Genomic DNA, 25,506 nt, shown 5'->3' with positions numbered 1-25,506 from the left:
CTGTCGTCCGTTCTCCCCCCCCCCCCCTCTCCCCCCCCCAAAAAAGTTCTCAGTATCGATCATTGCCAGTGTCCAAATCTATTCCACTTGGTATTGGAAGAGGTAGTCAGATATGAGTGGGAAAGCCCCTCAAAACGAAAACAACTCTCAGAAGAAGGTAGGAAACTCTATAATCACACATCTAAGACCAAGGTAGATGCCACTTTCTCATTCTTAGTTAAGAATGTGGCAACAGAGGAAGGGAGGCCTCTTACCAAAGGACTCCACTGACAGAAGAGTGGTCTTATTGCTTAAAGGAAATTATGAGTCTGGTTTGGCCCTAACAGCATCAGCACTATCTACCCCATGGTATCCTGCATGGATTGACAGTCTTGGAGGAACTACCACTCAAGACAAGAGAGCCCATAATTTGGGTGCTTCCTTCTGGAAAAAGTTTATAGTAACTGTTCTTTTCTGACGTCCATATGGACACACTCCCCTTCTCAACCAGAGTCATGAATTACAACATGCTATATGTAGGCACATGTGGCTTTGCATGTGGAAAATCATCATAGAGGGTAAACAGCTTCTAGAAATTGTTTAGAAAATCATTGGGTAAAATAGTGGCAGAGACACCAACAGAAGCAAATAAATAAATAAATAAATAAAAAAAAGACAATGACTAGACAGCACAGGAAGAAATACAGACCGTTCTACAGAGAAACAGATTTTTTTAGGGATCATCATAAACAAAGCATGACAAGGGACAGATTGTCCTACCTTACACGAGAAGAGATTGCAGACCTGTGATCCTAGATTTCCTATATGATCCCTCAGAGCATGGGAAGAGCTGCAAAACCATCAATTTCCAGGTGGATTAAATGATGTATATTGAAGACATACAAACCATGGAATAGGGTTCCTCTGTCATAAATTAGAGCAAACTCCTTAAGGTCAATAGCCATGTTCTTGCCCAAAAGAGTCTTACAGACACATCTGTAACGGGGCCATATGGTCATCAACCCATGCTTTGGCAGGAGAGTGCCCGGTGCTGTAGTTCTTCAGTAGATGAGTTCAAGTAGGAAAAAAGAAAACTTTGTTTAGTTCATCAAAATTAACGCCCTCACCCCCAGAAATTCTCTTACTTTTAAAATCCCAGTCTGAGGATTTGCGGATTTTGCCTCACTGAAAAATAGGACATTTTGTATATGCTTATCTGAAAATGTTTTCTTCAGATTACAAGGTCCACAGAACCAACGCGCCTGAGAAAAGTTGAGATTTATAAGGAGAAACAATATTCGTTTAAAAGAAAAACAGTGGAAAAGGACTTTCTTGTCTACATGTTCAGCTGTTCAGATCTTCTCACAAGTCCTTACAATTGTAGTTTGCTCTACAATATTCTCCCTACAGTTGAACCATGTCGTCACTTCCCTGCTAAAAGCTTTTGTACTTCAAAGAAAGTGTTTGGTGATCACTATGTGTTGGAAGGGCACAGTATAAAAACATCTAATTGTCTTAATATGGTAAACTGTGGTGTACTAATACTGTCTCTTCCTTGCCTCTCATTATGGATTAGTCTTTACACATCCTACTTGATCTCAGTGTGACATTGAATACTGTTGCTCATGCTATTTATCCAGCACACTCCTCTTTGAATACTTCCTTTCCACTGTCTCTCATTTCACTTTTCCCTGTGAAGTGCCTTTAGGTTGTTGTCAAGAACCAAAGAAATTGGCCATCTCCTCCTGAGGGGGTGGTGGTATCTTTAACCTTGACTATCACCATTAGGTCAAGGCCTTTCTTTTTGTCCGTATTATCCATTGGCTTCTAACTCCGCACTAACTTCCCACTCTAAGTTTAGATTCTGAAACTGTCTGTTCACCTGGATAAAAAGTCCTTTTTGGCTTGTGTCTTTGGCTGTTTTTGACTGGGGTTTTTACTTAGCTCCCTTGACCCCAAACATATTTTTCCCCCATATTTCATGTCTCTAGGTTTGTTCATTATCTTGGAACATTACTAGAATACATCCTTCTTTGACCCTCAGTCACTTCCCAACTTGTTTAATGAAATTGCTTCTCCTTAAATTTAGCAGCATAAATTTTCAAAAGTGATTTTGATACTTCAATTTTTTAGTGCCCAAGTTTTGAGACATCTTAGTTGAGTAACCAAAATCATTAGTCACTTGACAATTAGCCCGAAAGGTGCAGAATGATACGGCCAATTTATTCTCCCAGTCTAGGAAACAGGACCATTATCATCCCACTATAGTCATGGATTCCTATTTCTCCCCAAATCTAAGTCAAAATTGTTCTGCTACTTCACACAACATTTTCATAGGTATTCCTCCCTGCTACACTGATCTCAAACCCATCTCCTCCTTCAATCATGGCCTGGTTGTAACTCTATAAATTCAGTTTCTCTTCTGCTAATGTTGGCAACCCTGCGGCTATTTGATGTTCTCACATACCATTAAATCATGTCTTTAGAATCTTTCCTGTCTGCTTCAGGCTATGATTGCTAATTAAACCCAATTGACTTTCCCTCCCTTTAGCCCATTTCCCCTTGCTGTAACTACTTGCATCTTTACAGCCTTTGAATTTCAGCTTTTTTTACTCAACCTTCGTAAGTCATCTTCCACTCTCTGCCTTTTTTATTTATGCAGTACCATAGGAATATCAGAAGGCACAGACCCTGCCTCTAGGAATATACAATCTAAATTGGACAAACACTGATAAAGGAGGGAATGAAAGAGCTTGGTTTACAATAAAGATTGACTTGTACAGTTGATACAGCTTGTTTTATTGGTTAAATTTTTCCTTGTTTAGAATAAGGTCAGCTACAAGAGAAGCTGGAGTGGACTTAGTGGATAATAGGTAATTTAATAGTGTTTTGAACAACAGGTGAGGATTTTTGTCACCCTAAAAGGAAGTGGCTGTTTTGGGTGTAGTGCACAGTATAGAAAAAAGGCATAGATGCACAAGTGGGAGGAAGAGACAGAAGGAACAACAAGGTGAAAAGAATGGGTACAGCTTAGGGAGTGAACAGGACAGTAGATAGAAATAAAGGTTGACGTGTAGGCAGAAGCAAAGATGTGTAGCACCTTGAAGGTGAGGACTTGGAGCTTGAGTTTGATCTGGGAAAAGACAGCCATTAAAGGGACTCCTGGGAGAGGGGACATAGTTGGAACAGCATGAAGGGAGGATTGTTTTAGCTACAACTTCTTGGATGCCTTGAAGAGAGATGAGGGTCAGGGTTACAGTCATGCAAGGCAAGAACAAATCTTGGCATGAACAATCAGCATGTTAGCAGAGAGAGGATAGAAGGGTGAATTTTATAAATGTTAGAGAAGCAACAAGCTACAAAAGTAGCTGTGTTTACTTCTGGAAAAATAGTTTTCTTTATTATTCCTCTCTTTGGATCTTGTTTTATTACCTTTTCTATGTAAGGTGAAATAATTCAAATTCATTTTTAAACTATATAAAAATTCATATCAAAATGTGAGTTGTCTGAAAGCTGGACCATTGTGTACAGTAAACTTTTAGAAATGTTAATTTAATGCAGATTGCTGGTCATGTCTAATGCATTAGAGATTTGTAAAAGGAGTGACACATCAGTCTGTCTTTATGGTAAAGTTGTAGCTTTGAAACATTGCAGTTTTAAATTAAGGTAATTCTAGTTCTGCCTAAATATCAAACTTTTAGAAGTGCTGGAAACTAGAGGTTGTACCACTTGGATATTTGCAATAGCAATGCTGAAATGCGAAGATAGGGAGCTGTTACTAGATAACACCCTTTCCAGCTGGGTAGATTTTCCATCTGAGTCCTCTGTGTACTTTCATTTTGTAGCTCTTTGTTTCTATGTGTCTATTATTTGCAAAGGAATGACTAGTTCTTTCCTATTTGGAGGAGTAGTGCTAATCGCAAAACAACTATGAATGTGTTGCTAACAGAATTTTAGGTGAAATGACGTATGTGTTACCCAGAACTATCTTAATGTCAAAAAGAAAAAAGGGTTTTCCAAACCAAAAACTTAAATCCCAACCCAATAGAGAATAATACCATTGCAGGCAAGTTGTGAAAGGTATTCAAAGGCAGATAGGAGTTCAGAATGGTGGACAGTAACCTTGAGTGGGCAAGCGATGGGAGAGTTCTGATGGAAAGGGAAACTCGGAGTAGGGATGATCGGGTTTCTAGTTAGGGAAATTAAATTTGGTATTTGAAAAAGGTGGATCCCACTGAATGGAGAATCCTAGAAGCAGGGATGGAGCTCTGTGTTACCTTAGATTGCCGGTATAACATCTCTCTTGTGAAGAAAAAACTATTAACCCTTTTAATGAGTAGTGGTTTTAACCACATATCAACTATGAATGATTAGATGTTATTGCTAGAATTTGTGGGTTATAAAAAGTTACTTATACCGTAACTGAACATTAGATACTGTTTAAAAATAAAAGTGAGTGCTCAACATTATTCAGCAAAATTACAGCCAAGAAATTGGGAAGAAGTACAATTGAGAAGACAGGTAGAAATAAATCTATTCTCATGGAGTTACCGTATTAACTGTTTGCGGCAGTGTGAAATGTCAGTTGTCTGGATAGTTAATCCCTTTAACTATGGACTTATTTTAAAAATATTTTCCCCAATACTTTAATATGCTGCTTTATGGGCCTTATTCTCCCCTTGACTGACCACACACAATTCCCATTTATAGGAATTTAAAAAATAAATACATGTGGTCTTTAGAGTTTTAGGAGATGCACAGAAGCATGTAGTAAGTTAAGTTCTCATTCTTAACTGACTTTCCATTCTTCATTTCAAAGTAGTAATGGCTTAAAACTTAAAAGCAATATTCATTGCTTCCAAAATTGCACTTTAATCAAGACACTTAAACCATTATCTTTATGAATGTCCCTTGTATCGTTAGACCATGTTAGTGAACACATTATGAAAGTCTAGTGTAGACAATGCACTGTATAACACATAGTAAGCTGGTAAAGCCTAGGAGGAACTTGGACTTTATAATGTTAGTTAGCATATGTTCGCTAATGTGATCTAACACCACATCTTTAAATCCTAATCTAGACAAAGCCTTAATTTTCAGAATGGCTTTTGGTTTTCCTTGTCACTTCCTTCATTCTTGGAATTTTTTCCTTTCTATTTCCCAGTCTCCATTTGGCTATAGTTAATATAACATGGCACTTCAGCACCAGCCCAAAGATGGTATACAAATTTCTAGGTTTGTAGGTTATGTCTGCACAGCCGGTGGGAGTGAGCCTCGGTTGGCTAGAACTTAAAAAATAGCTGTATATTCAGTGCTTTGAATGTGTGGTTTGCACTGATGCTCTGGCTCTGAAGCCCACCCCCTCCTTAAGCTCAAGAGCCTGAGATGCAACTTCAAAGTGCTGTCTATACAGCTATTTTTACAGTGCTAGCATGAGCCGTGCTAGCTCAAGTCTGTTGACCTAGGCTTGGAGGCTTGCTGCCCCGGGCTGTGTAGACATACTTTAAAAAAATTCAGCCGCTTTGGATATTTAAGCACCTAAAGATGCAGAAACACGTCTAGTGGGGTTTTCGAAAGGACCAACGGACTTAACTCCCAAAGTATAATGTGGAAATTCTGACTCTAAGCAATCATTGTCAGACCTGTAAAAGACTGTATGTTACACAAAGATTGCACTTGCAAGGCATAAGCCCTGTTCTTCCACAGCATCCTGGGCCATATTTTAAAAAGTTATTTAGGCCCTCCGTGTCAGTATTGAGTTATATAAGTTTGGGTTTGCTCATGTAGAATTTTTTATGAATCCATAGCTCTGTAGTGTTTCTGGTTCATGCTTTTTTGCAAGTACACCTGCAAAATAATTTACCTCATAAGGTTTTATGTCTCCAAAGAGCTGTAAAAGCATTAATTAATCAATAGAGTTTAGAAACTGATGTCCAGCATGACTTTCTACCTACACTACTAATCTCTAAACTCATTTAGACCTTGTCCCCAATGACAATTACAAGTCAACCTATACACTAGCCTGAACCATCTTAAAGCTAGTTGATCAAAACAATTCATGGCATGTTGCAAATGGGATTGTGGTGTTTTTAATGCTTTTTAACACCCATTAATTAGTAATGGTTTTGTCATACAAAGATGAGCAAGTGCTGTAGAGAAGTCTAGTGTTTAGAATGCAATGACAAACAATATTTATATTAAGCTCAACATACCAAAATAACTTTTTCATTTGATACAGATCGAGTTTTGGTTCGAATAAATGACTTGACAGTAGAGAAAGCTGATGAAGTGGTTTGGGTTCGTGGCAGGATTCATACAAGCAGAGCTAAAGGTGAGATGCATCCAAGTTTTTTCTTGTTTTGTTATTACAATAAACTGAGTATTTTGTATTTTCCTTACAATGTCTCCTTCACCAGAGAGAAGCAACATTATAAAATTTCTACTACTTATGTGTGTCTCACAAGAAAATACCAGTTTACTTCCAGAGTTTCACTATCCTTTTTCAAAACAATTATTGGCACTTATTTTACATTAAATTTTAGTTATCGTAAAAACAATACAAATTAGAGTATGGCAGCTGCCATCTTGCTGCCCAGAGTGATAATTTGAGACAGTGGCAGTCTCTCTCTCTCTCTCTCACTGCCCTCCCCCTCGTAAAATCTTTGGGAGAAGAGAGACTCTGAGGTTGTACTTTGTTAAACTGGAATCTGTACTGAAATAACACATTTTGCTGTATGTAGCATTGGTTTTATTAAATTTACTTCATAGGCAAATGGTATCCAAGAGTTTTAAAAAAGACAATCTTAGTCATTCTATTTTAGTTGAACTTTAGAGATTTGTTTTAAAACATGTTTTCACGGCTACATAAACATTCAGATTTCTAAATAAAACTGAATCGCATTCCGAATCGCATTCCAAATCGCTGCACAGACCAAAATCACTCAGCAAGCTGAATAATTAACTTATGGCTTAGTTTTTGTTGCCATCTTGTCCTCTAAAGAAAACAAAACCATTTTAGTTTCAAATTACCAAAAAACTTCAAATTAAAACAAAAAAAATCACCTTTCTCAACTGAGAGAAAGGGAAAGTCCTCTGTAGGTCCTGAGTACTATGGGCTGTCACACAAGGCTGACAGCCATTTTTCTTCACTGGAACCAGAAGTTCTCCCTTGAGAACTGTTTGCAATGTGCAAACTGAAATAGGCTTTGGCCTTTCAGGTTACATCAGACACTGACAACTGTTGGGTTGATTTCAGCTGTTTTTGTCTATTCTGTTGAGAATTGATAGTCCTCCCCAGATTTGGTGAGTAAAGAACATAAAGAAAACGGTCCTCAGAAATTACACATGATAGTAATCTGAGAACAGGAAAAAATGCAGAAGGCAAAGAGGGGAGAAGAGTTCAGTCCAAGAAATTCCCTGAGAAACCGGTTTAGTTAATCATTCTGTGGAGATAATAAAAAAAAAAAAGAGAGAGAATTTGTTCTGGTTTCTCTTGCTTTGTCAGAGTCCTACCCTCAGATCAAAAAATAACCTTACGACAATTAGACTCTCTTTATATCATTTTTAAGTTTTTTAATTTGTTCTCATTTAAAAAAGTTAAATTTTAGATCTGTCTTGAGTTCTATAATTGTACTCCTGAGTGCGTTCTTCGACAAAAAAATTGAAATTTCTGCGCACAAAATTTTAAAATGCTGCAAAATTCTGCAAGTTTTATTTGTCAATAAATAAATGCAGAGGCTCCAGCATGGCAGTGAGGAGGGGCTGCACAAAGGTGGGAGGTCACCTTGCAGCCTCCCCACCCCCAGCACACAGACTCAGCAGTGAGGCTGCACCCAACGCTTATACAGCACAAGGCCTGGGCCTGCCTCAGAAACACCCACGGCTCTGCGCCAGGTGCATCAGGTGTGGAGCAGGCAGGCTCAACCAGGGGGGATCCAGATGTGGGGGGATCCAGGTGTGGGGTGAGAGGATTCTGTGCGGGACAATCTGGGTGCAGACAGCACCATGATAGCATTGCCAACCTAATCCCCAGTGTAGGTGCAGTATGTCAACATAGCTAACTTCGCTTAGGGATGTAGAGTTCCTATACTAACAGAAAAACCCATTCCATTGGTGTTGGCTGCATCTACGTTATGGGGTTATGCCAACTTAGCTACACCGACATAATTATGCCCTAAGTCCTGGGTCCTTAAAGTTGAAGAACACAAGTGAAGAGAAGAATTTATTATTTGTCTTTCTATATCCACAAATGAATACAATGTTACATTTAGAGTTGGTCACATTTATTAATCAAAAAGCTTGTCTAAAAAGAAAAATGGCTTTTTGAACAACGTGGAAAATGTCTGAAATTTTTTCATCAAAACAAAATTTAAAATGGTCAGTTGTCAGTTCTTCTGGTTCTGATTTCCCCCTTCCTTTTCTTATTTTTTCCCCCCAATGGAGAATGGGTAGAGGGGGCATTTAACAAACATTCAATTTTTTTAATAGAAAATATTTAATTTTTTTTCGCAGCCCTTGTTCTATTTTGAGAGATGCAGTAATTATATAGAGGCTTATAAGAAAATATGACACCTTAGGAGATTGAAACCAGATTTTTTGGCACAGCTTATTGCAAGATTTTTTTTTTTTTTCACGCTACTCTGATGGAGGCCTGAACATCTTATATGGGAAGCATCTTAGATATTAAGGCCTTATTTTCACTAGGAAAAAAGATGTGCTTTAAAATCCTAGTTTAGACAGGGCAGGTAATATGTTTGAGCTAGCTGAGGTAAATCCTAGGCTCTCCCCTACTGCAACCAACTAACAACTCCAACCAACTAACAAATGTTCAAAATAAACCTTTTTCCTTGTGTAGGATCTCTTGCATTGGGCTGCCCTGTATTATTTTTTACCCATATCTTTTGGTGAGACTTTGTCTTGGCTATAACAGTATCTGATTTGAACACTGACGTTCTTATTCTGGGACAAACCTTATTTCCACATGTGAAAGTGATTGAATGTAGGCTGTTAAAGCTCTTCATGAACTTTAAGTTTTAAGGAACATCAAAAGATTTTGATACATGAAAAGAACTATAAACCTAAATATTTTTCTTGCATCCTGATGCTTTCCTTTTCCCTTTGTCTCATCTCAAAAGGCATCTAATCTTGAACTAGATATGATCACGACTCCTCTTTGATATTTTGTTTCACATGGTTTAGTCCTTTGGAAGAAGTTCAGATTTTTCCTATTTTCTTTTAACTGTGCTGTTTTAATCATCCCCAGCAATGAAATTTGTTTGATCACTTATCATTTGTGTGATTAGAAATAGTTGATATGAGAAAAGAGAACATTTTGTGGAGTATAAGAACAAGCCAAACCAACATTACTCCTGACAAAAATATTGGAATCATTTTGTAATGCAGCCTCCCATCAGTCTGTAGCAAACAACTTGTCACTTTTGGTTTTAGTAAAACTGCTAGATTTTTGTTTCTAACTTGTGCAAATCAATGTCCTCCTGTTTAGTTTACCGTCCTCTCCTCAAATATTTACTAGTATGGTTACTATGTATCTGTTCTGAACTGTGTGTTTTTCTTAAACCCTAAAGCAATGTTTCTCAATATCTATTTTATCTGATCACCTTTCTTTGTTTGCAACTCCATAGTGGTGTGTTCTTTTTTTAGTAAAAATTAACACTTACAAAACATTGGTATTTGATGGATGTAGAATAGGAATAATTTATCTGTGGATGATTATCTTTGATAGATATAGATATATCACTGAAAAGAAGTAGATTTGTCTTTGTACTGTTAGTTTGTGAAGGCATATTTTATAAACAAAAACCACAGTACATTTACCTCTGCAGTGCTCTGTTTAACTGTAAAGCTGTGAAGACTTTAATTTACAGCAGTCTCTTAATGTTGTTTGTGTTACACACAAGTAAGCTTATCCCTACATACCTACTTGTCTCCTTTGTTTTCGCCTTCCATCCCTGAGGTATGGAATTTTTTTGTGATCTGTTTTCTGAAAATCTCAAGTACATTGAGTAGAACTTCTGCGGTCAACATAATAGGGTAAAAAGTCTTTAGTGTTCACATCATTGCGATGTTAACTTTTTAAGTACTATTTGGTGCTTGTTTCACTTTCATATTTGCATTGACTGTTTTGTTTCTTTCAAACAAAATGTGTATCAGATGCTCTCTCCATTTATCTATTGAGACTTGTTTAAATTGTCTGTAGCTGCATGTTAGAGCTACGTTATTGCAAATTAAATCTGCAGTTATAATTCTGAAGTCCTTTAATGCATAATTTGAACTGAGAATATTTGTGTATGCAGTGCAATTCAGAATATTAAAATTATGACATTATTCTTGTAATTAGCCATTAGATTTGACCAAAATGTCATCTCATACAAAAATGTCAGTAAAGCTACTGGTTGCTAATGAAAGTAAGCACTCGAACACTGTCCCTTGGGGAACTGTGTTAAGTCAGGGGTATTTGGCTGCAACCGTGGCCCATACTGTCCCCAGCAGGAAGATCATACTCATATTTGACCAAGAGATGTTGAACTTCAGGAATTCCCTGATTCTGCCAATGTGAAAGAGAGATTGAAATGGAAACTAGCACAGAGAGCCCAACTGTTCTCCACTTGTGAGTGGGACGTGGGTTGTTCTAAGGGAGTTGAGCATCGCTTTTGTTTGAATGATGATAGGGCTTTCTCTGAAAGATCAAGGAAGCTAGTATCTGCTGATGTAGAAAATGTTCAGAAATGTATCTAGGAGTTGGAAGTCCGCAGGAACCATCAGGAATTCCAGAAGTCCTTATCCGTTCCCATTTGTTGTGGCTAGAAAAAAAGAATGGGGATATATGCACATGCATAGCTTAACATGCTTTGAATAGATGTACAATCCCTGGCTAGTATGCTACCCCAAGAGCGATGATGCCTTACACTGCCTAATAGGAAGCTGTTGCTTTTCTGTTTTCGATCTGAGAAGCGGATACTATCAAGATACCCATGGAACCGCTCAGTATAGAAAACCAGCCTTCGTCTGTCCACTCGGATTCTACGAATTTCTGAGAATGCCCCAGGGAATGTCAGGGGCCCTAGACACGTTCCAGAGGCTAATGGAGTGAATGGTTAGTGACGTGAACTTTCTGGATGACTTGGTAATGTTCATGCACACTTTGGAAGAGCATGAAGAACCCTTGTGGAAAGTGTTGGATTGCCTGCAGAATAAAGGTTGAAACTCTCTCTAAACAAATGCCAGTTCTGTCAAGAAAAAGTAAAGTATATAGGGCACATTGTCTCTCAAAATGGAGTTTCTGCAGATCCAGATAAGCTGAAAGCCATGATGACATGGCCAAGACCAAAATCTTGAAAGAATCTTGAGGTTCTAAAGTTATTATAGGCTATCTGTAGAAGGATTTTCTGCCTTTTGTCGACCCTTAAATGAAATCTTAAAGGAAAAGGTCGGGCTCTGCATGTAGGTGCCAACTACTACAGAGTCAACCCTTTGGAGACTGGGAGACTCCTGATTGTAAGAACACTTTTTGTGTGTTATAGATGCACTGACACATGCTTCTGTGATACTAAAAAAATAGGTATCTGCTACATGTGGCTGTTAGTATGGAAGGACTGGGAGGATTCTCTACCAAGAATATCCAGATGTATGGAGACCAGTTGCCTATGCTAGTAGGAGTCTAGCATTGTCAGAGAAGAACTGTACAGTTCACAAACTAGAGTTCTTGGCATCAAAGTGGGTGACTGAGAGACACTGACTGCGAGATTCCACAATTATCTCTATGGAGTGAAATTCACAGTCCATACATACAACAATCCTTTAACTTTATATCCTGAAGTCCCGTTTGGATGCCATGGAGCTTAGGTGGTTAACAGCATTGGCCACCTGTGATTTCCAGAACATGTGAACTTGGATGTTGATGCATTATCCTGAAGGGCACCTGAGGGGAGGTTGCCAGACCATGAATTGATATCCCAGATGCTGGAGTGAGAGCTTTGTGTAAAATGGCTGAGACTTGGCCTATTGATGCAGTCGTGAACCAGATTAGGGCTATCAACATGCTTAGAGCCCCTCCTGGTGCTATATCTGAGGTGTATACAAATACCACCCACCTGGATCTTACCTCATTACACAGATTGCACCAGGAAGATACCACCAGTGCCCAGCTTTAGAGATCCTAGGCTGAAAGTGATCCTGATTGCCAAAAGGCTAGGTAGACCTGTGAATATCATACAGAATGCACATCCAGATATCAAACTGATCTTGAGAGAGACTGGTAAACATTGAAAGGAGGCCTATTATGTCAAGAGACTAGGGACTTGCTTCACCATTATCGTCAGCTAGTGTTGCCAGGAGATTTCAGGGACCTGGTTCTGAAGTCCTTGCATGATGGAGGGCATTCTGGGATAGACCAGACACTTGAGATGGTAAGAAGAAGGTTCTGTTGGCCCACATTAGCAAGGAATGTAGAGGAATATTTTAAGGATTGTGCCAAATGTTTAGCTCCGAAGACTTTACCCATCTGCCCACTTAACATCCAAAACAAGGGACCCATATATCTTTTGTGTGTATTAACTTTCTGTCCTTAGACCCTAACAACAAAGGGAACACTAACGTATTAGTGGTAACTGATCATTTCACTTGATATGCACAGGCATTCCCCACGAAAGATCAGTGTGTGCTATTGCTGTAGCCAAGATATTACGGACAAGTACTTTTATCAAGATATGTGGGTTCCTCCACATTAAGGAGCCAACTAGTGTGGAATAAACTGGACCTGTGACTCTAGGAAAGTCCACCCTATGGGGTAGTGTTTCTTGTGGGTTATATGGTGTTACTGATGTACCCACTCCAAATCGATCTTCCCCTTCCCTTTATATGCTTCCTCTGTTTTCCCTTGTAAATGAAGTGTACCTTGATTGTGGGTTCATCCATTACTGAGGTGTCAGAATAGTATGTTCACCAGGTATCAAACTAGTCATAGGGATAAGTACCAGGTTGGAGATAGTTGAAACCATACAGGAAAGTAAGGTAGGTTCCTGACTATCATAAACAGTTAGGTGAACACACCACCAGTTACCAGCTAAGAATCCAGGCAGTTGAAACCCATGGTGGCCAAAGCAGAGGGACTCTAGTAAGGGTTCCTATTGTTGATTAGCTCCCCTTAGGGGTACAGCAAGCCATAAAACCCCATTACATATAGACAATGTGTTGATTTTAGTGTTCTGCAATGTAGGTAACCAACAAACTGACAATGACAATTTTTAGGGAAGCATCTGGCTTTTAGCAGGTGCACTCTCAACAATTTTAATGGATCATTATGAGTCAGAGCTGAGTATTAAAAGGGTGTTGACGCATCTTGTCAAGGGATGTTAAAACAATGGAATGTATGTTAACAACACTCTGTGTCTGAACAAAATGTAATTAAAATCATAAACTTTGCTGCAAATTAAATTCAGTAAATTTTCATTAGAAGTGTGAAAAGAAATGCCAGGTTGTTGCAACTGTCAGTTAAATCGGTTTGAGTGGGTTTCACTTTACTGAGTGAGAGAGATGCATTTCAGAAATCAACAAACTGCATTGTTGTACTCTATGCGAACTACTACCGTTGTCTTGCTATCTATTCCCTAAATTCCAGATTTAATGAATTGATCTTCTAGGAATTTCCCTCAGATTTTTAACTGTTTAGGTTCTTGTCCTCTTCCAGAATCAATATTCTTTCTCGTTTTGTGTGTGTGCGCGCGCGCTGATGTTTAATCCCTATGATGTAAAATCAAGACTTTTTTGCTCTCAGTGATTGTCAGAGCAAGTCTGTAGTGACCTAGATGCCTTTCACTTCATTTATTCTTTAATTTTGGCAGTAACTGAATAAATTTAGGAAGGGGGGAGGGAGAGAGAGACTATTTGTTTGACTTATTTTAAAGTGATATAGACTAGAGAAGACTCTTGATTTACCTGCGGTTCATGTAAAGTGAAACCTCGGGGAATAAAAGTGGGAGAAACTTTAGGAAAAGTAAAACTTATGAATAAACTTCTGGTATTTAAAAATAATTAAGATTTAGAAGCAGTGTCAAAAGGCAACTGCAACAGTAGGGCAAATAAATTGTTTGGAAAATGTCAGGAAAATTAAAAAGGGTAACTTTATCAAAGATCAGTGAATACTGATATGCTCTGTGGTTATTCATACAACCATTCTGACCTCTTGTGATTTGTAGTTTTCAGTCTAGCTTTCTATCTTGTATAAATATCAGTGATCTTACTCAAGTTGCTTTAAAAACAGATTTTGTTATTTATAGGAAAAGTTTTTTTCCATACATTAGAGACAAGATCATTCTGGCTTATCTGCAATTTCGGATGCTCGTGCATATGTACCTTGTTTTGTTTGTGTTAAAACTCAGGCTTAATTTTAAAGTAGTAAAACATTTCTCATTCACAAAGATCCTGAGTAACTTGGCCTTAATACACCTGCATTTTTTTCTCCTTTTATTCAGGAAAGCAATGTTTTTTAGTCCTACGTCAGCAGCAGTTTAATGTCCAGGCTCTTGTGGCTGTGGGAGACCATGCAAGCAAGCAGATGGTAAAGTTTGCTGCCAAGTAAGTAAGCAATTATATCCTGTTGTCAAAGTAAACAATGGTGGGAACCATGACTCCAAGGGGTTGGGACCATTTTCACACATTAACATCAATGCTTCGTTTGTTTTAAAATGTAGTTATTTAAATTGTCAGTTCACTATTGCGTTGAATACATTACACTTACAAAAGATAAAATAGAACAGAGGCTTGAAATTCATTCTGAACTGCTGAAGCAGCATTCTTTCTCCACAGACAACCTACGTTTACTTCCAAGCCAGCTAACAAAAAGCCTGGCAGGCTTAGCATAGTGGGTCACTTTTTAAATTTTGTTTTGGGGGGAGGGGCAGGGGTGTGTGCACATGCTCAGTCTTTATCTTCCTTAAGTAGCAGATCTGCAGCCTAGTAGAATGTTTTTTAACTAGAATAAATATAAGCTCTGAACTACATTTTATTTGAAATAAATTCCATGTTGCAAATTGATTACTGAGCGGGAGAAAGTTGAGTTGTTTTGATGAACCTAATTGGTCTAATTTACTCTTTATTGTTGTCCCTTTCAAGCTGTGCTCTTTTGTTATTTTTTTATTTTTTGGCAATGATTAGACTTGTTTCCAATTAACAAGTGTGTTACAGCTGTTTAGTTATTTGGCTTGTATTATTCTTAAGGCTAAAATGATGAATGAGAGCTAAAGGGGTCTCTTCTCCTTGCCCTCCTTTCTTAAGCTTGACTGGACTTTCAAGTTTTGAGTCATCTGCTACTTTATATGTCTGTGTGGAAAAGGTGATTTTATAGTAGAACTTTTTGAACTTACAAGTCTTTAAGCTGAATGTCCACAAGTTAAGATATAGAACCAATCAATAATATATTTAACATGTGGCACTTGAGGTGCTGCTGTTCAGTCCTTGGCACTACCCATGTGACTGGGAATGTAGCCCCCAGTAATTAGCTGTAAGAGTGTGAAAGCCTTTGATGTGTTAGGGGAAGGAGGGGGATTCATTATACCATACACTCCCAGAAGCAGAGTTAGAAGGTTAGAACAGTGCTTCTGGTGATTAGATGCAAGGCAATGGGAAAACAGAGCCAGCAGTGTTTGTTGTTTGGCGGCACTTAGTGTTGGCACTACCAGCAGGATACATGATGTTTACAGGTGTTGAGCCAAAGTGAAGTGTTCTGTGTCTCCATATGACAGTCTGTGTTTAGTTTCTTCCCAGCACTTAATGGATACTTTGAAAGAAAAAGGGCTTTCTCTCCTGCTATGCTGTCTATATGATCATCTCCACTCTGGTGGCTTCCTTTATGCCAATGAATCCTGCATAAACCCTTCTAGCCCTGGCATCCAGCCTTGTCCAGTTTTGCATCTTCAGCTCTGTCTCAGGCATCTCCTGTTGAATGTCTTTCAGTTTTATAAAGATAACAGCATTTCTTATTTTCCTCCCAATTTGTCTCTTCCTCTTCTTTCTAATCACCATTGATACAGCTCCACTATTCTTCCCATTGCCCAGGCTCAGAATGCCGTATCGTTTTTGATTTTTCCCTCTACTCTTTCCCCCATGTACATTCTCATGCTAAATCCTGACACATCTTCCTCTTTGCACTGTCTGCGTTTTCCTTACTATCCCTACGTTCAAAACCATTTTACCTACGCTCTGGAAGTCAGTTGTTTGATTGGTGTAACTTTCTTACTGCTCTCCTCTCATCCCTCACAGCCTTCCTGTTTTTTTTACCACACGAAATTCAAGCACCTTGTCCTCACCTTCAAGGTCATACATAATCTTACCCCATTCACTTTATTTATTTCTTCCTATGCTCTACCTGCTCCTTGTTGCTTATTGTTTTATCTTTTTCTTCATTCATACTGCTCCCTATGCTTCAAAGAGTCTGCCATTTCCTCTCCATCAATTCCAATCCTCATTTCTATTCCCAATCTCCTTCTCGCAAGCCCTGCTAAACTCATTCCAGGACTTCTTCATACCTTGCTCTCCTCCCAGTTATCTCTTTTTATCTTACCTTACTGCAACTGTTGTCTTCATTGTCTTGTGCCAGCTAAGATTGTTTTGGGCCAGTGACCATTACCTTTTGCAAATGTAATGCTATACATAAGTGATTAATAATAACCATGTTGCTTCCCTGCCTTTCTTGATGTCTTTTTCCTTCCCTTCAACTTGTCTCTTCCTACCCAAATATGAATTGATGAAATATCCTTTATCTCATAAAATATTTAAGATTTAAGTTGACCTTTTTCCCCTGTGGCAGCATGTAGACCTCAGCATTCATGTAGTACTTTCACATATATGAAAGAATACCCATAACTCTTGACTCTGAGTTGCCTTGCTTCCCCTGTCTGCAAGCTTGCATATGTCCAAGAACTGTTTTAAACATCTGGTGACACATCTGTGGTTTACAAAAAGAACCTATGATAATCTAATATCAGATAAACGAGATTCTTGTAAAAATTCCCACAGGCAGTAAACAAACTAGTTCCTCTTTTTTGGTATTGACATATGAAAAATGAGAACTTTCATAATCTACTGTGGTCTAACAGTATTAACATACTGCTAATATATTGTATTCTAAATGTTCCAGCTTTCATGCAGTATTTGTCTTTCTCTAAACAAAGGGAATATCTATCTAATCTCCGCTTTTAAAAAGAGATTGAACAACTGTAAATTGATCTATGATACACTTCTGCTTTTAATTTTTGTAAAAAAATTAATGAATTGCTGAAAACAATGTAGTGCCCGTAAAAGATGCTGGATTAACAGCCCTGGAATTGAAGTCCAGAGAACACACAGTGCCATGGGCAATATCAGTTCAAGCTTCCCCTAACTTTCCCACCAAAAAGTCTCAGTCCATTCCTGGAGTGGACCCTCTGTAGGAGTAAGGAGGGTATTTGTCTCCTTGTCATTTCCATTAGAAGTCTCTGCTGAGACTGCCAACAAGGGTGTTAACCAGTGCAATTAGTAATTTGTTAAAATTTATAGTCAAAATATTTTGCGAGTTATTTTTCCCAGAAGGTATAGGATGTAGGTGGTGCTGATTTTGTTTGTTTGTGTTAATTCTTTGCTGGGCTTTCCCCTACTTTTCAGTTTGTACCACAGGAGGCCATGTGGTCTAGCAGTGAAAAAAAAAAAACAAGACTCTAGGTTCTAATTTTAAAATGAGCTACTGACTTGGTGTAACCTTGGTCAAGTAACTTGGCCCCCCTCTGTTTCAGTCAACCAGCCAGAAAAATGGGTTTAAAAAAAATCTTGCTGGAAATTAAATGATGCAGCTGAGCTGAGTTTAGCTGAGTAAATAAATCACATGCCTTCAAAATGGAATTAGAATCATTTTACATCATTCATTATCATCTATTCTTAGACCACTACAGGGAAAAGGTCTCTTCTTCAGCATTGCTGCTATGTCCATCATTAAGACCCTACCAAGTTCATGGCCATGAAAACCACGTCATGGACCGTGAAATCTTGTCTCCACCTGTGAAATCTGGTCTCCCAGACTGGTTTGTGATAAAGCAAAAACAAATTTATTAACTACAAAAGGTAATTTTAAGTGATTATGAGGGATAGCAAACAAATCAAAGCAGATTACCTAGCAAATAAACAAAAATGCAATCTAAGCTTAATATACTAAAGAGATTGGATATGAGTAGAAACTTCTCACCCTAAATGATGATTTAAGCCAGTTGCAGAGATTCTTAAGGGGCCAGCTTCCCATGCTTACAGCTTAAAAACCCCAGGTATTCCTTTCACAGTCTAGAAACCCCTCTAGCCTGGGTCCAGCACTTCCCCCCGTTCAGTCCTTGTTCCTCAGGTCTTTCCCAGAGTCTCTTTGGGCAGGAAGTCAGTGAAGAACCACAATGAGGTCACTCCCCTGCCTTAAATAGCTTATGCATATGGCGGGAACCCTTTGTCTCCAAGTTTGGTTCCCATGCCTGGTCAGTGGAAAAACCCTGGTATTCCAAGATGGAGTCCAGTACCAGGTGACTTGGTCACATATCTCTGTAAGGTCACAGCAGCCATGATTCAAAGGCTGTTTGTAGCATCCTCAGGAAGGCTCCCCGGTGGGAGATTAGCTTCTTCTAAGACCTATTGTTCTCTCTAATGGCCCTTCCCAGCCAACTTTCTACACTGATTGCATTCTGCCTAGTGGGCGTTCCCCAGGTGTAAACACATTTGTAATAGATGCATAGACAATATTCCTAATTTCAGATACCAAAATGATACATGCATACAAATAGGATAACCATATTCAGTAAATCATAAGCTTTTCAATATTTCACATGACCTATCTTGCATAAAATACATCATAGTTATGCCATAATCATATCATATAAAATAATATCTCTATGAAGAATATGGGGCGTAGTGTAACAACCATGCCATCCCTACTTCTGCGCTGCTGCTCGTGGCGGCACTGTCTTCAGAGCTGGGCTCTTGGTCAGCAGCTGCCGCTCTCTGGCTGCCCAACTCTGATGGCAGAGCTACCACGAGCAGCAGTGCAGAAGTAAGGGTAGCAGTACCGCATACCCCCCCATAACTCCTTTTTGGGTCAGGACCCCTACAATTACAACAGCATGAAATTTCAGATTTAAATATCTGAAATCATGAAATTTACTGTTTTTAAAATCTTGTGACCATGAAATTGACCAAAATGGACCATGAATTTGGTAGGGCCCCATCCATTATAATGAAAGGGTTGCACACCCTGCCATGTTTGAATGAGTTAATGGGAGTATAAAACTACTGGTGATGACTATTTTTCCCCTCTGACTTTATCAGCATGATTTAAGCTGCTGGCGCATTAATCCACAGTGGCATCAAAGGTTCTGTATCAGCGTTGTTACCGCTGCCTTGCCTTATAAATGAGGTATTAACTCCAATTCCAGGGAAGTTGGTTAGATTTGGTTATTGTAAATTGTAGTTTAATATTATAGCAGGGCATCAGGAACAACTGTAGTTAAGGTATCATAAGAATTTCCATTCTAACACTGTGTTCAGCCATTTGTAATTTGCTGAAAATTTCCAGGATTGGCCTCTCCCTGAAGGTCAATTTTTTTTTCAGGTCTGAGCAACAACAGTTTGTTTTCTATCTAAAGTAAACTAGCTTCTTACAGTTAGTTCATGAGCCTATTGTTCAAAACAGCAGCTAAGAGAAAGTGATTCATTGCAAAGTGGCTATTGTGGGTTTTTGCTTGCTATATGAAGCTGTTGGTGAAAGATTATCATCACACAGAGACTGCCATAATGCAGTCATGTGGTTAAAACCGAAAGGATAGATTAATACACGTACGGATAACAGAGAGATTAAGGCATTTAGTGGCCATTGTAGCAACTAAACTTTCTGTCAGCTTTGAGGAAAGAAAGTTAGTGTAGAGCAGTGGTTCTCAACCAGGGGTACACAGAGGTCTTCCTGGGGGTACATCAACTCATCTAGATATTTGCCTAGTTTTACAACAGTCTACAGCAGAAGCGAATCCAGTACAAACTAAAATTTCATACAGACAATGACTTGTTTATACTGCTCTATATACTATACACTGAAATGTAAGTACAATATTTATATTCCAGTTGATTGATTTTATAATTATATGGTAAAAATGAGAAAGTAAGCAATTATTCCGTAATAGTGTGGCTGTGACACTTTTGTCTTTTTATGCCTGATTTTGTAAGCAAGTAGTTTTTAAGTGAGATGTAACTTGGGGGTATGCAAGACAAATCAGAATCTGGAATGAGGTATACTAGTCTGGAAAGGTTGAGAGCCACTAGTGTAGAGTAAGGGAGTAGGTTGTAATACAGAGGTCCTATGTTCTGTAGAACAGCTTTATAGACATAAAGACTAAAAGATTGTGAATCCTGTGTAAATCAGTGTTTTCCTTTGTATTCTAGTTCAGATGCTCTCACATCTTGTAACTTAACTGAATTAACTGTTGATGTAATGTGCATAAATATTGTTGTGTTTAATAGAAGTAGTTACAGTTTTGGTCAGTGTTTGTGTAGCTGATTCAGGTAAGCTGTGTGAATACTAAGGAATTTTACCAAAAAGCTCCCACCTGACCAGGGGGAGCTCTGCCATAGACAAGTTTAAAGCTGCTTTCAGCAGTAATACCACATTTGTTAATTAAACATCCTGATATCTGTTTTAACTAAAACTATAGCTACTTCTATTGAACAGTGATCTCTGGGTGCTGGAACTGCCCATTGGGACTTTTAGCAACAGTCTTAAAATAGAGCCGCTTTGAGATTGCTCTAATTGGCACTGGATGCCACACAACCCCAGATCAGAGCAATAACTTGGGGCTTGTCTATACTTGAAATGCTGTCACACTTCAGTGTAGACACTATGTGCGTCAACATGAGGGGTTCTTGCATTGGGGTAGGTAATCCACTTTTACGAGAGGGAGTAGCTAGGTTGATGGAAGAATTTTTCAGTCAACCTACCGTTTAACTTGGGGGTTAGGTTGGCTTAACTACATTGCTCAGGGATGTGGATTTCTCACAACCTAACTTTTAGTGTAGACCAGGCCTTAAAGTCACCTTTGACCTTTTTCCTCCTCAACTGTGCTGAGTACAACTCAGCCATAGCTCAGGACCTGAGTTTTTACTTGCATGCTGGATTTGAAGTCTGGCATAAATGAATAAGACTATGATTTGTAGTTACACAAATAAATTGATTTTAAAGTAAGTTATGAACATTTGTAAATGAAAGGTTGAGCACATGCAGAAGAAAACTCCATTAAGCTTGATGGATGTGGTGCCTCTGTATGCACACCCAGTTAATTGCACAGCTGTTTGGTTAGAGCAAAGCTGCTAAAGCAGAAGGAGACTCTAGGATTGACAGACTTAATGGCTTTAAAGTAATGGGTAGTGGAGCTTTTAAAGTGGCTCCAGACTAAGGAGCTTTACAGCATTTTTGTAACTAACCATTTGTTCACAGCAAGGAACCTGCAAACTCTTTTAGCAAAGACTGCAGAGTTTGTAAGCTGTGCTAGGTAAATAGCTAAAAAGCAACATTAGAGCTAAAAAACCAACCAATTAAATGTTAAATTGGTTGTATTTCACACACATTCTATAAATATATTTCAAATATATTCTATAAATATTTTCCATTTTACCTGTATTTAGACATTATTGTTAATGCAAAGCATGAAATATAGAGGATGTACAATGTGGTAAGTAAACATCACTCTTGGAGTTTCCTAACTCTTAAATATTTAAAAGTTTGCTACCTTAGTGGTACATCAATGCTAGGTATTTTTCATTCAAATTATATACTGTGGTGTTACTTATGTATGTACTAAATGAGAATCACTGGTATCATAGGTTACAAAGATAATTTACTATACATATAGAAATTCATGTGTGTGCATATACATTTAATTTCAATAAAGAATAATTGGAATTATTGTACATTTGCTAAGGCTTTGTCTATACTGCACTTTTGTCGTCAAAACTTTTGTCAGTCGGGTGTGAAAAAAACACACCCCTGGCCGACAATTTCACTGACAAAAGCACTGGTGTGGACAGTGCTATGTTGGCGGGAGAGTGTCTCCCACCAATATAGCTACTGCCGCTTGTTAGGGGTGGTTTAATTATGCCAGCGGAAGAGCTCTCTTCTGCCGGTGTAGAGCAGCTACACAGGAGACCTTACAACGGCACAGCTGCAGCGGTACACTGTGCTGCTGTAAGATCCGTAGTGTAGAAATAGCCTAAGTTGCTTCTGGTCCTTTTTGATAATTAGAATCGGTCTTCAACAAAAATCCATACAGTGAAATTAGTGGTGCCAGTGATCAGTCCTGGAATGAAAAATCTGACTAAGAAGCAGTTATGTAAGTCAGCTGATCTTAACTAATATTATGATCTTCCCCCTCTGTGCAGAATTTGGTCAGAACTTGAATTTCTAATTGGTAGTGAAGGAAAATTGCTCTTACCATATTAAAAACGTTCATTTTCAATTAATGTGGCTCTATTCAGATTTGCCAGACTGTCACTGGTATTACTCTCATGGTGTTTACAAGGGTGCCAATTTTAAAAAGGAAAGGGGAGAATCAAAGTCCAACTGTTTCAGACTTTAGGGAAAATAATTGCAGAGTAAAACTTTGTTTTTTAACTATCATTTATTTTGAAAAGAAGAGGGAGCTAGTAGCTGTTTGTGCAACATTTTAACATAACATCCTCCATTTGTTTAGCAACATGTTTTTAAATGTAAAAGTCAGTCTGTATTTCAGCTTTCCACATTGTCTTTTGCACCTAAAAGGCGTATTGCTGCTGCCTGTAGACTTTCTGAGGAATTTTAAACAGCATTAGCGGTGCTTTTTGTAACATTTCTCCACGGCATTCACCACATTTGAGGCCCCTGTTTAGTAATTGGGTAGAGTGGATTTTCACCCAAATGAATTTAAAGAAGGTGTTCTATTAGTCTGTACATTTTGAATACATTTATCCTATAGTACAGGGATGACCAAACGTACTGGCCCTCCAAGCCGCATATGACAATCTTCATAAGTTCCAGAGCCGGGGCACACCTGCTGGGGCTCGAGGCTTCAGTCCCACAAGAGGCGCCTGACGGGGCGCAGGGCTGAATCCCTGAGACCCCCCTCCCCGCCGGGCAGAAGCCCCTACCCCACCATACTGCTGCAAGGCAGAGATCCTGAGGTTCCCCCCCCAGCCGTCTGGTAGGTGGAGAATGTGGAGTGGTCTGAGGGGCTCTGTGAGCCACACTTTAATGGTAAAAGAGCTGCATGTGGCTCACGAGCCACAGTTTGGCCACCCCTGCTATAACATAATCACATTGATTTGAGACTGTAGCAGGTTTAAAAGTGCTAACAGATTTTCTGCTTAGTTGGTTACATTACCTGGGAAATATTTTGAAATGTATACCATTCAGAAATTATTGGCCAAGCTTTTTGAAGGCCTTATGCTCAATTTGTATGTAATGTAATAGGTTTTGAACATCATATCCAATCCATTCCAGAATTTCAGAGAATGTTTTAGGCATCAGCGGGTGGAAACCTATTGATCTGAGGGGAAATTGGAAAACTGAGGGCTAGTCTGCACTAGAAGCACTACAGCGGCACAGCTGCACCGATACAGCTGCGCTGCTGTAGCATGTCTGGTGAAGACGCTCTCTGCCAATGAGTATACATGCAAGACAGTAGCTATATGGGTGGGAGAAGCTCTCGCGCTGTCCACATTTTTCCCCTGAAGGGGGGGAAATGGGAGACACATGAAGCAGCTGCCAACTCTTTAGCACAGCCACAGCCTCATGCATCTCTGTAATTGTCTACAGGTCAAAGAACTGATAGCTGGCACTAGTTAACGCCTTCCAGCATAACAATACCCTATTTTATCTCCGTTTTTCCTCCCAATAGAGTTTAACATGTAGACATCCTGAATGACTTTTCTCCCAGACAGAAGAATAAGGGGGGAGAGGGCAAGGGTGTGTGCGCGCGCACACAGGCCCTGGCATGGAGGGGAGAATGTGGAAGCCAGGTGTAGGGAGAGACGGGAATGGGGCATAAAGAACCCTTACTAGAGAAGAGATGGGGGATCCTGGTATTGGGGAAGGGGGCACATATAGAGCTCCTAGCATGAGGGGGAAGGTGGGAATCGGGGACAGACAGAGCCTCTGGCATGGGGGTGGAGAGAGGGGAAATGGGGGGAATGAGGTTTGCACAGAGTCTTTGCCATGGGGGAGAGAATGGGGGACCCTGGGATCAAGAAGGAGGTTCACCCAGAGGCCCTGGCCTGGATGAAGTGGGATTGAAAGAGAGTGGGAATGGGGCACACGGGGATATTGGAGGACCCTGGCACACAGAGCCCCTGGCTTGAAGGGAATGGAGGAGATGGGTGGGAAAGAGGGGAATGGAGTTCAAAAAGATATAGTGATGGGATAGGGGTGGGGGGAGAATGTCAGACCGTGGTAACAGGAAGAGGGTAGAATGAGAGGCAGACAGAGACACACATCCACCCCCCACCCTCCCAGGGAAGTTGCAGGGAATCCCTGAAAAAGAAGAGGATTGTGCGCACGCACCTCAGAGAGAGGGAATGAGAGGAAGCCCATGGTGTGTGCATTGAGGTCAGCCTACTCAAGCTATGAAGTGTCTAGCATTAAGTAGACTAAGGGTATGTCTTCACTACCCGCCGGATCTAGCGGGGATCGATTTATCGCGTCTAGTCTAGATGCGATAAATTGACCCCCAAGCGCTCTCCTGTCGACTCCTGTACTCCAGTGCCGCGAGAGGCGCAAGCAGAGTTATGGGGGGAGCGGCAGCAGTCGTAAGTCAATCTAATTACATAGACTTCAGCTACGTTATTCATGTAGCTGTAGTTGCGTAACTTAGATCGATCCTCTCCTCTCTCCCCCCCCTAGCCCCCCCCCCCCCCGGCCAGTGTAGACCAGGGCTAAGTGGATTAACTAGACAGCTGTGCTTATCCCATTGGTCCACAGGGACGTATGCTTGGGATCAACTGTTCGTAATCTTCCTTTGGGTTACAATTAGGGTTCTTTGTCACCTTGACACATTAATTCCAACTATACGTACAAAATGATGGGATTGAAATTAGTTGTTGCCACTCAAGAAAGATCTTGGCGTCATTGCGGATAGTTCTCTGAAAACATTTGCTCAATGTGCAGCGGCAGTCAAAAAAGCTAACAATGTTAGGAACCATTAGGAAGGGGATAAATCAAAAGACAGAAAATATCAGAATGCTACTATATTAAATCCATGGTATGCTCACACCTTGAATACTGGTCGCTCCATCTTAAAAATAAAAAAATAAAAAAATTAGAATTAAAGGTACAGAGAAGGGCAACAAAAATTATTAAGCCTATGGAATAGCTTTCATATGAGGGGAGGTTAAAAGACTGGGACTTTCCAGCTTGGGAAAGAGACGGCTAAGGGGGTAGATATGCTAGAGGTCTATAAAATCACAAATGATGTTGAGAAAATGAATAAGGAA

General features: G+C 39.5%; 1 protein-coding gene across 1 annotated transcript in view; it reads left to right on the top strand.

Moving 5' to 3' along the window:
• DARS1 (aspartyl-tRNA synthetase 1) overlaps nt 1-25,506 on the top strand; it is a 67,633-nt gene that overhangs the window by 5,106 nt on the left and 37,021 nt on the right. The window contains exons 3-4 of the mRNA XM_065413117.1: nt 6,218-6,310; nt 14,469-14,571. Coding sequence (XP_065269189.1) covers nt 6,218-6,310; nt 14,469-14,571 — 196 coding nt within the window. The remainder of the gene's footprint in view (nt 1-6,217; nt 6,311-14,468; nt 14,572-25,506) is intronic.

This window comes from Emys orbicularis, chromosome 11 (assembly GCF_028017835.1).
Source record: "Emys orbicularis isolate rEmyOrb1 chromosome 11, rEmyOrb1.hap1, whole genome shotgun sequence".
Lineage (NCBI taxonomy): Eukaryota > Metazoa > Chordata > Testudines > Emydidae > Emys > Emys orbicularis.
This window is presented reverse-complemented; position numbering and strand designations above follow the sequence as displayed.